This window comes from Lissotriton helveticus, chromosome 5_1 (genome assembly GCF_964261635.1).
Source record: "Lissotriton helveticus chromosome 5_1, aLisHel1.1, whole genome shotgun sequence".
NCBI classification, from domain to species: domain Eukaryota; kingdom Metazoa; phylum Chordata; class Amphibia; order Caudata; family Salamandridae; genus Lissotriton; species Lissotriton helveticus.
Window position 1 is genome coordinate 1,342,086,168 of NC_136065.1, and position 16,860 is coordinate 1,342,103,027.

At 47.9% G+C, this 16,860-nt stretch overlaps 1 protein-coding gene across 2 annotated transcripts in view; it reads right to left on the minus strand.

The window, feature by feature from the left end:
• Positions 1–16,860, minus strand: part of CELSR2 (cadherin EGF LAG seven-pass G-type receptor 2) — a 325,195-nt gene that overhangs the window by 114,784 nt on the left and 193,551 nt on the right. For both annotated transcript variants that reach the window (XM_078644214.1, XM_078644213.1), the window contains exons 5-6: positions 16,087–16,175; positions 3,225–3,382 (exon numbers count right to left, since the gene is read on the minus strand). In XM_078644214.1, coding sequence (XP_078500340.1) covers positions 3,225–3,382; positions 16,087–16,175 — 247 coding nt within the window. The remainder of the gene's footprint in view (positions 1–3,224; positions 3,383–16,086; positions 16,176–16,860) is intronic.

A 16,860-nucleotide genomic window follows, 5' to 3' on the forward strand; every position in this document is an offset into this window, starting at 1 on the left:
GGGAAAGATATTCCTGTTCCTTCCGGTGGCTCTGTGGAATTGTACCTGTGACGCCACTGCAATATCAACCCTAGTCTAAATTATTTAGTGATCTGGCTGTGCTTTGTTTTCGAATGCACAGCTCTTTTATGAACAATACCTTAGAATAATCACACATAACAGACTCATGGCAGTATAGGAGATTATCTCAGTAAATGGAGGAAGAAAAGCTTTCCAGGGAAGGAAATTAAACAAAGTGGTGGCCACTGTCCGTCCATAACGCCCTTCTAAATAAAAAATTCAGCTTCCCAATCTTCTTTCAGGCTCAGTTCTCTAACCTGCCCTGTCAATCCCATTAAAAGGCTCACAAGTATGCCCACGCTTAGAAGATGGCTAACAACTTTCCTTATGACAGAAATGATCAGTTTCAAATATTAAAACATCAAAGTAATTTTATGTTTCGGATGTTCTCTCTACATGGTCAAATATTGGTGCAGTGCATATAAGCAATTGACGGTCTTGACTCTTTAAACAGGCCAGGACAGGGAATAAACTCCCTTAGAAGCATTGGCTTCTATGAAATAAATATCTGAGTGCCGAGGTACGATAAACTTTTTATAATAGTCTCTCACAACTGACCCCTTTGGAAACTGAGTGGAAGCCGACATCTGAGGGAGTGGGATGTCAATGTTACCTTGAGGGGCACCGTTTATCGCACATGAAACATTTTTCATTGACACATTCAGTTCTAATGAAAAAATCAAGTACAGGATTGGAAAGTGCGACAGTCCAAACCCCCACTACCTTTGTTGCTTTATTGTGAGACAAAGCTGTCATGTGGGTTAATGTCCAAGCTTCAAGGAGCAAATGAGAGAAAGGAAAGAAAACCACGTTTTCCTTCTGGTTGGAAATGGCTTTACTTGCAGTGGATAAAAAAAAACAAGCCCCTGACCACGAGCCCTGCTTCAAGGCTGGGAAGATTACTTTAAACCCCAGGGTGGTGTAGTGCAACAATAGGTCTTCCTCTGGACAGTGGATGTGTGCTGGCAAACAAAGTGTTGATTCCACAGCCTAAATCTTAGGAGTTGCAGGTGATCCAAGACCTGTGATTCCAGGGACACAAGCAGAGATGACTCAGGGAGTAGGAATTAATCCCTCCCAGAGTTTAAGAACTCTGTTTCACACCCCTGCATTTTATACTGGGCACCCTATATGCTCTCTCAGGGTAATGAGACTGATTTTGTCACTTTCCATAGACCTACCACGAAAACACTCTACATTTATGAACCACTAGGTTAGGCGCAAAACAAGAGCTGGTGCTACGGTAGAGGCCTTTGGCTGTGGTTCTGCCTCTTGTTTGCAATTAGAAGGATAGTTCAAAAGGCTACTCTCTCTGTGCGGGACTGTACAAACACATCAGGTTTAGAGCACTCCAGGACCACCAGCCTAAGGTAAGGCCACAGTCCAGTGTGCAATGGTCACACAGGGCTGTGCTCCATTCCAGAGGAGAGTCAATCTTTCCTCATCCCCTGGATGTTTAGAACTACAACATTTGCCAAAATGTGGCCTGCGAAGCTCAGTAACCAGGACTAAGTGTAGGATATGAAATTATTTTGTTGAAGAAGAACCTAATCATCCTCCTGTCACGTATGGGAAAGACATAATCTGACCAGGCAAGTGCGCTTATACTGCTTAAAAGACCCCAACAAAAAATGTTGGTGTGTAGAGACAAGGGTCATCCATTACCCTAGTAGTAATAATAATGCTCTACACCACCACCTTATGATGAGAATCACCCCAAAACCTGTGACGAACCAGAAGATACTTCTGTCAAGTCACACAAACGTATGTACTCACTAAACTGCTCTTTTGTACCCAGTGGGCTTCATACTGCCTCTTGGTCGGTTCACCACAGGGGTCTTGATGTGCTTTTCAGCACTGCCGGTGCCTTATTGTAGCAATGGTCTCAGAATTGAATCCAACGTAAATATGAACACTGGATAAACAGCAAACTATAGAGTTCGCCAGGAAGCTAAATTCACCTGATTAAATAATAATCCTTCCATTGCACCATGACAGTGGAGCACCTCGTTTCTGTCCACCTAGGACCTTTGTATGCCAGCGAAGGGCTAGTCCTGTCACTCAAGGGCCTTCTCCTGGCCGGCCCTCATCTTCCTATGCCTGATGTAGGCCCTCTGCTTTTAGTGTTTGACAATACCCAGTGATGACCTACTCCAAGTACTCTCTTATGTTGCCTTCCAATGCCCAACAAAGACCTTCCACAGCCCTGCAGAACCTTTCCAGTACCACGTATGACCTTACTCAGCTGTTAGCTTAACACCCTAGATAAACAAGAGGGACTATTAATATGAACAAATGCAGGAGTGAAATTGAATTGCTGGGAATGTGCATTTATTTTACCAGGAGTGGGTCATTTCTACGTAACCATACAACAAATAACAGGTAAACTAGCATGAAAGTCTGTGCTAATAAAATAACGCAAAAAGTACAGATGATGGACGGAATACTGAAGAAATCAAACATTCACCTCCAGTCACAGATCTGGGTTAAATTCATTGTTTTTTTGCCAACCCCGCCATTCCAGTTTAGACCCAGCCACATGCAAATCAGTCTTGACTCTGTTCCCCATAGGAACAGTTCAGCCCAAACAGCCAGGCCAGGTCCTCCCTGGAACAGAAACAGAAACAAGCATCCTGGGACTAATACACAAAAAGAACAGATGATGGACGGAAAGCTGAACAAATCACCCCGAGTCATAGATCTGGATCCATCGTTTTTTTGCACGCTACACCAATAAAACAACAATTATGATGAAAATAATAACAGTGCTGGGTTTGTAAAAATACCTATGTGATCGTGAGAGTATCCACTTTGTGGAAAATAATGAATTGGCAGCACGAAAAAGGACTTTGGAGCAGAAAGGAAGTTTTAACATGTTGCCCCTCTGTTCGAAATGGGGATTTGCAGGAACTCAGTTTATGTTTGAGCCTGTGTGGTGTACCTGTAACAAGGTATGAAGGACAGTGTTAAACATAAAAAGGGATTTATCTACCATCATGCAAGACAAAACTTCAATTCCTTGAGGAATAATGTTGCCCTCCTTTGTAGCATAATTCCAGGGAACTTGTGTATTCGTGAACGCCAATCTTGTTTATGGAGCGTGTGTCTAGAATTCAAAAAGAGGACTGACTAAGAGGTTGCTGTATGTTGGATAAGATACTTACTTCTTAGTTCCAGACTGAGTCCCCTGTGCTGAACAAGAATAGTTCCCCAACTCTTCTCCGAAGCGCAGGGCCACCGCTGTGTCGCAATCATCCACCGTCACAACTGCCACCTTTTGGTCCGATGGGCCTTGGGGAATACCAGACTTCCCAATGATTGGCTGAAAAGTAAGAGCAGGACAGGGGATGAAAGAAAGCATGAAGAGGAGCAGGAAAGCAAGAGAGGGGTGCACAGGGGTGAAAGCGTGGTCCGCATCATCCACAGGGAATCCCTAGTACCGAGCCTCAGTGCCAGCATGAACAATACTTCAACAAAACTACATCTGAGATGGCACACTAAACAAGACTGCTGAGAAATAGTGGCTGCAACACACAGTGTCACCACCAAGCAACAGAGGCAGAGTGCACAGTACTGTCACTCAGCCACACAGGACTGGACTGGGAACCAAAAGCAGCCCTAGTAAATGTTGTCAGAGTAGCCCTCATACTGCGCATAGCGAGCAAAGGGAGGGATCAAGCCTGCCCACTGCAAGGGAAGTTTGGGGGGTTCTCCCAGAATAAATTTTTTTATTAACTGCAAATATGGTGTTTTTGCCAACACATTTTGTATTATAGAACCTTGTCCAATCATTGGAATTGATGGCTGGAGAATTTAGACATGGCTGCATGGATCAATGAATGAATCATTGAATGGGTGAGGAACGGGTGAATGAATTATTTCAACAATGGATGACACTGAATACAGACTTTTAGCTATGTGGAACAAATGGTCTCAATGCACTGATTGAGGGTGGCTCTTCTGGTGTCAATTTAGTCTCTACATAAGGACATCAGCCTCTTCAACACTACCGCCAGCCTGGATGCATTTTACCAAGTGCGCTGATGTAGCACCTTAAAGAATTAAACACAAAGTATTAGGCTTTGAACTAAAATCGGAGAGAGAAAGAGATAACCATGTCGTCGGCTAACTGCACAAAATGAAGCCACGAAACCTTGCATGAGTCCCAGCTTCCACTTGACAACATTGTGTGATCCAAGGCAATGACCTTTTTTCACAGTGCATAATTTTCCTTCATCCTCACATGAAAGCTCCCTTAAATACATCCGTTCAGGATGTGCGCTGCACAAAAACTCACGACTGTAATGGTCCTCCATTTATACTAACTACCCTAGGCGACTTAAAAAACACAACTAACTCCCCTCCTGGCTCACTATCAGCATTGCCGTCAGAGAAGGCTTGTAAAGTCATGGTAAGAATCACTTCTAAAAATGTTCACTCAATGCAATGATATAATTTAATATACTAAAATGAAATGCATTCCAACTGTTACACTATAAAGAAATACACCATTCTGAAGTATATACTCTCTGAGCCAAGCAGCAGCAGATCTCCCTCCCTCCCCCCTCCCAAGGCCCCAAAGGTCAGCGCTGCTATTAAGAGGCTGCAGGAGACTGGAACAAACTAAATGCAAAGGTAAATGTTTTGAAGGTAGCTGATTTGCTAGACACTCAATGCAAAACAAATGTTTTTATAGTTTGTAAAGTGTAGAAGTGCAGCGGGCGGACCCAGCCCCACCCAGCCAGCCTACAGGGGAAACGCCTGGTGCCTGGTACAGCCAGCCTGGGCTTGCAGCCCCTGGGAGAGCACATAACACTACTCCAAGAGTAATTCTAATCAGATACTGCACGATTCGAGCTACAAACATTGTTGGGCATGTAAATCATGCAGTAAACATCATATACAAACTGATAACATCTCTTAAAAGTTCAAAAGAGTGTTCTTTTAACATGTAGAAACATTGTATCTTTGTACATCAGATTATATTGCTGAGTGGCATTTCGCAGAAGAGATCATTTTTAAACATGAACTTAAAAACATCTGCTGTCCTCTCCCCGCAACCTGATGCAGATGCCATTATCAAAACAACAGCCATGTCAATTAATTGACCCCTCACCGTGGCCTATGTTATTATACATGATCACCAGTGAGTATATGTAAATGTAAATGTAGTGTATTTTGTAAAGCACACAGCTGCCCCAACGGGGCGTCCCGGCGCTGTATAACGCTGTGGAACCCTTCCTGGCTCTCCCTGTGAGAAGCCCCTGCTGGGCACCCCCAAGGTGAAGCCAGGCATCCCAGTGTTGTAGGGGCCGTTGTGGAGATTAAGCAAGCTATTGCCCAGAGTTGCAGCGTGGGACCCATGATTAGAGTAAGCACCGAGGCGAGAATTATCGAGTCCGCGGACATTGAGCTCAAGACCCTGCCGCGTCGGGACTTGAACCCTGGTCCCGGGCCCGATCTCTGCTTCAGAGTCTGCTGCTCTAACCAGTGAGCCACACTTCTCCAGTATACTCTGTTACATCAATCTACCAAAGTTTTTGTATAGCACACTTCTTCAACTCCTGTTTTTCGAGGTGGAGCAACGAAGAAAAGGGAGGAACAGTTAAATAAAATATTGCCCAATTTTATACAATTTGGTCAGAAAGGGAATCTGGGATTTGGCTATGGGCTTTCCTATTTCACATTGTTCAATTTAGCCACCCAAGAGGTGGGTTTCACTTTCTCTTTCCCGTTTTACACAGTGCTTTAAATGGGCCGGTACTGTCCAGTACTGAGTACCGGCACTTTTTATTTTGAGAGAGAAGAGAGTACCTGCACTTCTTAATGGAGACGTAATACTTTTCATTGGAGAGTACCGGCACTTCTCAGAAATGAGGAGGTACTCTGGTACAGGGTACATCACTTCTGTGTTTTCATTTCAATCGCTGGTTTTACATAAATGTCACTGCTTTGTCTTTCGTTTTTGGCACATGAGGTTACAACGTCAGTGGAAAGCAGAAGTCACCTGAAGACTTGGCTAGAAGTTTGGGGGCTGGAAGTTCCAAGAAACCCTCGAGCTGAGCAGTCGCCCACCTCAAGTGTCTGGCTCAGTTTGTGTAACAACTCTGACGGCCCATCACTGTCTAACCCCATCAGCCGCCACTGCACACAAGCAGATTCCATCAAGAAACAGAAACTGAGCTGGTTCATCCTGGTGGCCAGTGCGACATGGTCGTGATAAGCACAATGGAGCACCCCTCGATCCCTCAGGCACCACACTCAATGAATCCTCCATCAGTATGGTTATAAGCACACACTCTCCCAACCAGACCCAGCAGACAAGACACTGCCCTGTGAATTCAATGCGGCGCATCCTTCTTTTTCACCAAAATACATATACAAGTGCAGCGCCAAATTCGCTGTGGCATGACTGGGGCCCACCCCAGCACTCACGGCACCCAATGCTTACCGCACAGGTCATGCTATAAACATAGACTTTACAAAACATACATAGCATGCTTGTTAGAATCGTACCGGTGAGCGCTTTGGGGCTTCACTAGTGGTAGAAAGCACTATATAATTGTTAGAGTAAACTAAACAATCACCGAGCAGCTGTAGGACAACTGTGTGACCAGTAGACATAACTCTACTACTGAACCACTGACACCATTAAACAACTGTTAGCCGCCAAAAAACGACAAGTGGGCCATGGCGGCGGCATTACAACTGAGACACCAGACGGAAAACCGAGTATAATACTATCACTGGCCCACAGAAAGACGGTCACAGCACTGCGGCTCAGCTCCTGGCCCACACAGCAAATCACTACCGCAGGGAACAGAACTACCGCCAGGCACGAGGCCAGGACACTCTGACGCGGTGGGCAGAGCGCCACAATAACACCAAAAGCAAACAAGAAGTGCACAGAAGACCCGGGTGTGTGAAGAGCGGTGACAGAATGTGGGCCCAGCCGTTTGACCCTGGAGGGGCAGCGGTACCGGGTGAGGGTGACAGGGCGATAGACAGCGAAGAAAGATTGAGCTCTACGCTCTCGCTCCCTTGTCAAAACCGGACGTCCCTTTCCTGCGCCAGCGTGAGGCTGTTTGCACTGGATTAAACCACTGAAAAGACACAGAGGAGAAAGCACATTTCAAATCACTGCTCTGGCAGGCACTGCCACAAAGGATGAATCCCCCCTGGAACGGGCGGAGGCCCTGGCAACAGGCCGGGGCGGGGAGCCCCGTGACGACGGCGGCCCGCGGATGCCTGAGGGAGCAGGTAAGGGAGCCGAGAAGGAAGGTGGGCCCGAGGCCAGGGGGCGCCAACGGCAGCACGTGCTCGGGGCACTCCCACGTGACGTCAGAGAGGGGGCTGAGGCCAGAGGGCACCCATGACAAGCGAGTCAATAGTCAGGCCCTCAAGGGACGCCCAGAGCAAAAGTTAAGGCGAGTCCGAGGCACGTGCGAACAGTGCTCACTCGGAGGGAGGCTGAGGCCAGAAGCAGGCAGCCATTACCACAGAGGGGCGCAGGGCTGAGAGGAGTGCAACCTCAGGAAGGAGCCGTTCAACCCTCTGATACTCATGGAGACCGCAGAGCAGTGCGGTCCTCGGAGGCGGGACGCCTTGGACAGTCATGGATGCGGACCAGAGCGGGGCACCCTCCCAGAAGCCGGAGGCCTTGGAGCGGTCCATGCGACAGTGGCCCTCAGAGACCCAGGAGGCCTAGGGACGGCCATGGGTCCCTCAAATGCGAGGTCTGAGGACATGTAGTGCAACTGGAGGAAAACAGTGAAGTGGAACGCCTCAGGATGGCTGCGGCAGCACATGAATGCAGCACTGCCTCGCCAAAGATGGAGGGACCCGGAGCGGACAGGGCCAATGGGTTGCCTAGGCAGACCCCCCAGGATATAGCGGCATGGATTGGCAAATTTAGCGGCACAATAATGAAAATTTAGCGGCACAAAAATGGAAATTTAGCGGCATTTAGCGGCATTTTATTTTGGGGTTTTTGCAACACCAAACACAGATATCTTACTGTTTGACCTTGCCCACGTAACGCTTGTTCCTGTGCCTGAGTGTCTAGCACTTATTGCAGTACTATACCTCAAATTATACTCTGTTTTCTCTTATAACTGCACACTTGTCACTTTCATCTCCTCTTGTGCACTTTTGACTACCTCATGCATTTTTGGTTGCTCACAATTTTTACTCAAGTATTTTGTTTGCTCACGATTGTCACTATTACCTTTACTACCTCATGTATTTTGTTTGCTCACAAATGTCACTATTACCTTATGTAAGTAACGTATGTTTTTGCAATCTGTTCTTTTGTAATGTTTCTCATTATGTTTCATCTCTGTTCCTAATGTGAAGCGCTCTGACGCCTTCAGGTAAAGTCCGCGCTATATAAAAATGCATAAATAAATAAATAATAAAAACGTTACCCAAGGCCGGGCGAAGCCTGCAATAAAAGCTTTTCCCTCTTCTGCAAAACACCTGGTCTTGCACCTAAAAACGCAGTTGAAAGGTCACAAAGTAACATTTATCCATCAGTGTTCTCAACAAGACTGTCCAACACTTTAAAGAGCCGCTTCGAAGGTGCTTACTTGCAGGCGGTCACCTAAAGGGCCCATGAAATCATCACCCAGGGCCTCCCTGAGTACTGATTCCAGCCCCTGGTTCGAGGGGCCCGTTGCAGCAGGTAGAGATCTCCCGTCCAGCAGAAGGCGTGGCCCCTCTCGAGCCAGCACAGCCTGCAGGTGGACTCGGGAGATTATCCAGCGGACGGACGGTACCTGTCAGTGTTCTGTTCGCCGCCGGCCGGCTTTCCTCCTGCTCCGACGAGTCTCTGAGGAAGAGTCTTCGTGTGTGTCGCTGCCGCTTCGTGCTCTCTCCCCCTCTTGCTGGTGTGGTGCTGGTCTTCTCCCTCTCTCGGCGGCCGTGGTCTTCTCCCTCTCTCGGCCGCGCGTCCTTGCCGCAAATCAAATGGAAAATGGGTGCCTCGCTCCTCTTCGCTTTTTTAAGGCGGAAACGGCCGGAAAGGACGGCGAACGGCGGAAAACGGCAAATTTCGCGGGCTTTATGCCAAATATCGCGGCATTTGCAGAGATCGCGCAATTTCGCGATTTTTTTGCAAATCGCGAAATCGCGATAAGCTGGAGGGTCTGCCTAGGGCGACCCTCATGCCAGGTACGGCCACGACACTAGACACGAGCAGTGGCACTCAATACTGGAGGCTTCAGGTAGACCATGGAAAGAGGGAGACAGTGTGTGTCTTTATAAACGCAGAACGCCTGAGGATGGCCATTCAAATAAGTGAGAGCAGGCTGGACCCCAAAAGTGACCCGCTACCGCAGTGAAGCCTTCAGATAAGTGGGAGCCTTAGAACGGATGTTGCAATGCTGGCTCTGTGTTAAACCTTTGACCATACTGTGGATAACTGTATTCTAACCCTCCTTCCTACCTTCGCAAAAGTAATTGATCTGTCTGAAATTCAGAATATGTTTATTCTAATGTCTATTCATTTACATCCATTTGAATAACATCTTTTTATTTTCTCTTCTTGATGTTGTGACACCTGGTTTTCAAGCTTCCTTGCTAAATAGGGCATTCACATCTCCATGGTCTATGTTATCAAAGGTATAATCTGTTAAAATCTATCTATGAAGTGCTCTAATGCAGCGCTAAAAAACAAGGGCAAGGGAACTGGTGGTGGCAGTGATGACTCCACACAGGGTAAAGACTTGAGGCAGAAAAACGTCACTGGAAAGAGATGGGAGTGGGGCAGTCCTCAGAGAGGCCCAGGCCCTGACATGGGCACAGTAACTCTTGGCATCGGTGCCACAGTCGGTCTTGCTCAGGCCGAGGCTGTACTAGATGTGTTCTCGAGACTCATTCTTTCGTCCCAAGCCCCACTGCTGATCCCCACTCCTTAGCGAAGAGGGCTGACACTTGCCCAGATCTGTCATCACACAATGGCCCAGGGGCTCTTTAGCATTCTGGGCACGGCGGGCAACACTGGCAGGGTTATGTGGTGCCAGAGCAAGCACAGCCAGGGCCATGCCGCACAAAGGCAGCACCGGCTGCTCTGTGGCACTGCTCACATCCCACGGCTCCAGCCCTTTCCTTCATACACTTCTTCCTTCTCCTCTACCCTCCCTTCCCCTTCCATCTGCTTCTCCCATATTTTTTTTGCCTCTCTGCCAATCCTCGCTCCCACTTGCTGCCCACCTTCTCTCCCACGGTGTATCTCTGCCTCTCATTATTTCACGTGCTTCATTCCCCACAATCCTTGGGTTTCTTATCCATCTCTCCTTATCTCTCTCCCCCTCCTTCGTCCTCCATCATGCGCCCCTTTGCAACCCAAATCCTAGTTCTTTTTTGTTAATTTTGCAACCTTGCAGATCTCTCTTTCTCCCGCTCCTCCCAGGCATCTGCCTTCACTCCCTTTTAAATCGCCCTCGATACTTCTTCCTATCTGAGATGCTTTGGGGCTGGGGAACCAGGTTTGAGTCTCAGCATCACCTTAATAACCTGGGCATAATTACGAGTATGGCGGTCCTCTGATGACCAGCAGATTACGCCCTAGTGGTCGTGCCGCCCTGGGACCGCTAACTCCGCCAGAGAACCGCTGTTCCCTGGCGGTGGCGTGGTGGTTCAGAGGTATCCATATGCTTGGTGGGATCGCTGTGCCCATCACCCTACACCTCTCCTGCCCGTCAAGTCCTCATCCCTCCTTTACCCTCTACTGTATCCGTTTCCGGCACACATCCTCCCACCTCTTACCATTCTCTCTCTTTCCTCTTCTTTCTCGCTGTCTTTCTCCCTTCCCACCTCACTCTTCACTTCTTAGCCCCTTCCTCTACCATTTTTCAAAGCCCATCTGCTCACCCATGTCTCTTTTCTTAACCTGGGGCTGGACTATAGATAAGGCTTACTGTCCTACTCTGTGCTGTTGTGCACACTAAAGTCTATATGCCAAGTGCAGAGTGGGACAGTGCGCCATATCACAGGAAATACCAGCGCCAACATCGGGCCAATGAAGAACTCTTCAGTTTAGCACCAATAAGAATAACCTGAAAAAGGACCACAGAATAGGGTGGGGACTGTGACCCAAAATCTGGATTTTGCTAAAAGAGACAAGTCCGCCCACGGAAGTCCGCCCATCCCCATGGACCACGCACGCTACCTGGGAATCCTCCTGGACTCCGAACGCAAAATGGACCACCAGATCAACGCCGTCTCGTCCTCCTGCTTCCACACTCTCTGCCTCCTACGCAAGACCTTCAAATGGATCCACCTCGAACACAGAAAGACCATCACTCATGCCCTAGTCACCAGCAGACTCAACTACGGCAACACACTCTACGCCGGAATAAACAAAAACCTCACACGCAAGCTACAGAACATCCAAAACGCCGCTGCAAGACTGGTCCTCAACCTGCCAAGACACTGCCACATCTCCCAGCACCTGTGCACACTCTACTGGCTCCCCATTGAAGCTAGAGTCACCTTCAAAATGCTAACCCTCGCTCACAAGGCCCTCCACGACACCGGACCAGCATACCTGAACAGCCGACTCAAATTCACGCACCCAAAGGGCCCTACGATCAGCCCAGCTCTCCTACGCCGTAGTCCCCGCACCAGTAGACCAGATCAGGCGGCCGCTCCTTCTCACTCGCGGCCAGAGCCTGGAACGCCCTCCCTCTCCACCTCAGACAACATCTCTCCCCATCTTCACAAGAAACCTCGAAGCCTGGCTCTTCGACAGACCCCCTCCTTGATGGAATGGAACCTGCAAACCCCCTTCCCCCAGTGCCTTGAGACCCTCACAGGTGAGTAGTAGCGCTCAACAAATGCACGATTCATTGATTGAAGTGAAGCTCCTGATATCCCAAAGGTTTGTGAACACTGTAAAGATGCCAAGCCAGAGAAAACCTTGGCATTAGGCCTCGAAGGTTCATCAGACCTAGCTGCCCTGCTGAAAACAGGGTGAGGCGCTGCAACACCAATAGGAATCCAAACTGTAGTTCAGCAAAGAACAACTAAGTCCGAAATCCCCGAAAAGAGCACAAAATTACTATAACGCAAGAGAGGAGCAAAGAGACTCTGTATGAAACTCGGTCGATAGAGGGCGTGGGTGGGGACATGGAGACCAGGCCGGGTGGAATGAACTGATGCCATGTACATGAGTCTGCCGTATAAACAGAGAGAGAGAGGCACATATTCTGGACGAACATCTATTCCATATGTCCTTTTCTATAGGGGTTGGTGTTTAGTTTGCTAGCTCTTCATCCTACTCAAATCCATGTGTCTCAAGTCGTGTTCACCCCCACCTCCATGATCGCATTTGATTTTGACAACATTTGACATCAAAACCTCATCAGCCTCATAAGATGCACGCGCTGGGGTGCGCCAGACAGGCCGCCAAGAACCAGAGTCCCCACCCCCCCAGAATCAGCATCTGTGGTGTCGGCCAGACGGGGTCCCACGAGGGCACAGCCCCGGGGTGGAGGGTGTCCTGGGTATAAATCAATCCGAAAACGATCTGTCCGCGCCAGACAATTCATTTCATGCAATTAACAGGGCCGAGCAGCTGTGTTGGGCACATCCCCAAATGCTTAATTTGGGGAATCGGGCAATTACAACTTTTCTTATCATTAAAATGATGCCCTGCAGCGCTTGGGCTTCACTCCGCTCTGTCAGAGCACCCCAGTACAGACCAGCTCTTATTGCTACTCTATGAAGATAGCCTCACACGCTCCGTCTGTGCGCCTCCAACCAGATCTGTTCTCCTAATCTATCAGTGTTGCCTCATACGCTCCGCTCCCTCAGTGCACCTCCAACCAGAGCTGTTCTTCTAACCTATCAGTGTTACCTCGCACGCTCCCTCAGTGCACCTCCAACCAGATCTGTTCTTGTAACCTATCAGTGTTACCTCGCACGCTCCCTCAATGCACCTCAGTCCAGACCTGTTCTTGCTAAACTATAGTGTTACACCACAAGCTCCATCAGTGCACCCCTTCCAGATCTGTTCTTCTAACCTATCAGTGTTACCTCGCACGCTCCCTCAATGCACCTCAGTCCAGACCTGTTCTTGCTAAACTATAGTGTTACACCACAAGCTCCATCAGTGCACCCCTTCCAGATCTGTTCTTCTAACCTATCAGTGTTACCTCACACGCTCTGTCAGTGCCCCTCCTTCCAGATCTGTTCTTCTAATCTATCAGTGTTACCTCGCACACTCTGTCAGTGCACCTCAACGCAGAACTGTCATTCTCGCTCTTCCAGTCCTGGGACCCACAGTGCTTTCTTCTGTCGATAAGCCGAAACAGCACCGGCGACCTTCACAGCTCTACAAAAGTAACTAATTCCTAAAGTGCTGTTGTTCTCGCTATGCCAGGACTGGGCGCATAGCTCGACCACGCAGCTTCGCAAGTGTTATGTTATGCTATCATTGTTTACATTGTACATTTTCGTTATCCATGTGGCCTCGTAGCACTCTAGGCAGGCACAGGTACCTTTCCACAAGGATGTGAGTTTTTTCAGAATATCTTTTTGTCAGCTTTGTGTAAGGAAGGGTGAGTTCGGTGTTTATTTGTTGCCTGTTTTAATGGAGGAGCGCTGCGCTCACACTGAGTTTGCACACCGTATTTTCAGGGTGAATTCTGTGTCTCTGTGAGTGACGCATAGCGCTTTGCTGTTTTTCTCATTCCTTGATGGTGAATGGTTGTTCACAGTGGCTGCCAACACAACAAATAGGGGTGGTGAGGCGGGTGAAGGTGCGCGGGGGTTCTCCGCGCACCTAAGTGTTCTGCTGCTTCCTGGTCCCAGCAGGCACTGGGGCAGCATCAGAATCCCGGTGCAATCCCTGCACTGCTCTCATTCTATCGGAGCAGCATGGGGATTGGCCTGAGCGGGCTTAAAAGATGCTCCACTCAGGACAGGGAGTCAGTGCTGTTTCTCCAGCTTGGCTGTTCAATACAGCCGGGTTGTAGAAACCGGAGTGCGCAAGTGTGTTTGGCCGGCCTGACATGGCCAGCCAAACAAACATGCACACTTAGAAGTGCACACAGCACTCCTCCTTTCCCTCCCATGTCCCAGCCCGCCCCACCCTGCATACACTGGTTCAGAGCCGGAAAATGAAAATTAAAACGATTATGGCATACCATAATCTTTTTATTTTTCACTTGCTGGCTCTGAGTTAGTGGGGCCACGCTCCTCCACCATTACGGAGGAGCAGCCCCTGGTTCACTGCTGCAAAAATAACAATTGATGGACAGAATGTTGAACAATGTCAAACATTCACCCCAGTACAGAGATCTGCACCTAAATCCATCATTTTTTTTGCTCCCCATGCCATTCCAGTTTAAACCCAGCATATGCAAATCAGTCTTGACCCTGCTCCCCATGGGAACAGTACAGCCCGAACTGACAGGCCAAGTCCTCCCTGGACCGGAAACAAGCATCCTGGGACCGGTTTCAGGGTTTCACCCCTCATCAGCCAGGCTACCTTGACTCCAGTGGCGTGTAGAGCACGGGACCCTTATCTGGGCATACCCATCCCACTCGGGGTGACCTATACAAAGAAAACAATTCGTGACATGCTCTCCTGATGGTCCATATGAACGTGTGTTCCTGAGGGGTCTGGTGGATCCACAGTAGCCGGGACTGAGGTGGGTGCAGGTGTTGCCTCTTGGGCCTCTCTTTCTGTGGCTGGCGCAGATATAGTTGGCCCATATGTTGTTGGACCACAGAAAGAGGAAGATGTTGCTGAAAAAGCCTTGCACATATGAGTTTAGGCCCAGATCTCTGTACTGTGGTGAATGTTTGACTTTGTTCAACATTATGTCCATCAATTGTTCTTTTTGCATTTGTCACCCCGAGTGGGTCGGGTATGCCCAGACGTGGGTCCCGTGCTCTCCAAGCCACTGGAGTCAAGCTAGCCTGGCTGATGAGGGGTGAAACCCCGAAAAGGGGCCCATGATTCTTGTTTCTGGTCCAGGGAGGACCTGGCCTGGCAGTTCGGGCTGGACTGTTCCCATGGGGAGCAGGGTTAAGACTGATTTGCATATGCCTGGGTTTAAACTGGAATGGCATGGAGAGCAAACAAAACGATGGATTTAGACTCAGATCTCTGTATTGAGGTAAATGTTTGACATTGTTCAACATTCTGGTCATTAATTGTTCTTTTGCACCTGGTTCACTGCTTACAGAACTGCAGTGGTTTGATTGTTCAGGGTATCCCGTTGCCACCTATATGCTCTGGTCAGTGTTGTGTTTTGTATGTCAGTGTGCGTCTTTGTGATGGAGTGGTTGGGCTGTCTATTTTTCTTTGCAGTCTAACAAGTTTTGCTGTCTCTACAGACAATAGTTGTGCTAGGCAGGTTCTGCTGTTGGGTAGCATTATTCTGCCTGGTACATGGGCTTATTGCAGATTTAACAAGCTCAGACCTGTATTTCTCATATGTTTATCGAGCAACTGTTCCAATTATTTCATATACCAAATTTATCCGTAGGATTTCAACACCATCTGGCAGCACTGATGAAGTATGGAGTCAAAACGTCCCCTTCACCCTCCTGAGAAAAGTTTTGATGCACACTCAACAAAGTACTTTTCACCTGCATCATTCGCCGTCCTACATTCACCAAGAAAGCCGAGCCAATCTCGTCTGCAGCGAGAGCTCTATGATAAAACTCTTCGCCTTTTCACAGGTCACAAAGTCCAAGCAGCTCACAAACTCTCATGGGCAGCAGCAGAGACGAACAGGAGATTCTCCCTGTCGGATACCACAAGAGAGCGGAAAGTTGTCCTATCCATATGCGACTGAGCCGTTTTCACTTCACAGAATCATCCACCCCACCTCTCTCCTAATTCTCACTTTGAAGTTCTGACCTTCCTTTTTGAGTTGCCCAATGATGAATGCCCATTAGTGATCCCATGATGCATACATCCCCAAAATATCCTTCTAGCCCTGCACATTTCAATAGAAAGTACAAACTGGATCAAAATTTACATGTAGGAGGACCTTTGTCCCATCTTACCTTATTGTAGTATTGCAGCTGGACGGTGTGCCACTGGCCATCACTGACCCCTCCAGGAATAAAGGGGGAGACGGTGGTTGTGGACTCCCCTGGAAGGAAAAAATACAAGAAAATCTTGAGTATGCTTTGCGCTTTTTGTCTTCATTTGATTCATCTTTGTAGCTCGTTCCGTAAAACTTTTCTCAGCCCAAATCCAGATTTCTCTTCATCTTTTTGGTAGGTTCTTAATACGTAAGTGTCTCACTTTCAACAAATGAACAATGAAGTTTGAACTTTGTGGCATTTTACAATTTTAGGTTCTATGCTCATTTCAAAGATAAGCCTCAATCGACTAATTTTTATGAAAAGTAAAAACATTTTTTTTTTAAAGTTATAATTTTGGTTTAAGAAATGCCCAGTTTTGAAAATAACCAGTTTGTTTTCGTTGTAATTTTGAAACCAACATTCAAATGCTCTTCCACTCCTGGTTTCACAGCAGTGTTTTCGCCTTCATTTTGTTTGACGAGAGCTTGCATTTCAAGCCAGATGGGCCGGCATGGTTTCAGGAAAGAAGTGCCAGAGATTTGTGTTTTGAGCTGCTGGACGGGCTAGACAGACGGACTCGTTAAGGAACCGGTGCAAAGTCTTCTGTATGCAGAATTTTTGCTACATTTGTTTGGGCAGACTTTAAGGGAGTTCCAAAATACGTCTAAAGCATTTTGTCTTTTATTTTGTGCTTTAATGCTTTTAAAAAATAGGAAACAAGTGCTAGCTTTTGCTGATTTTCTCAGTTTT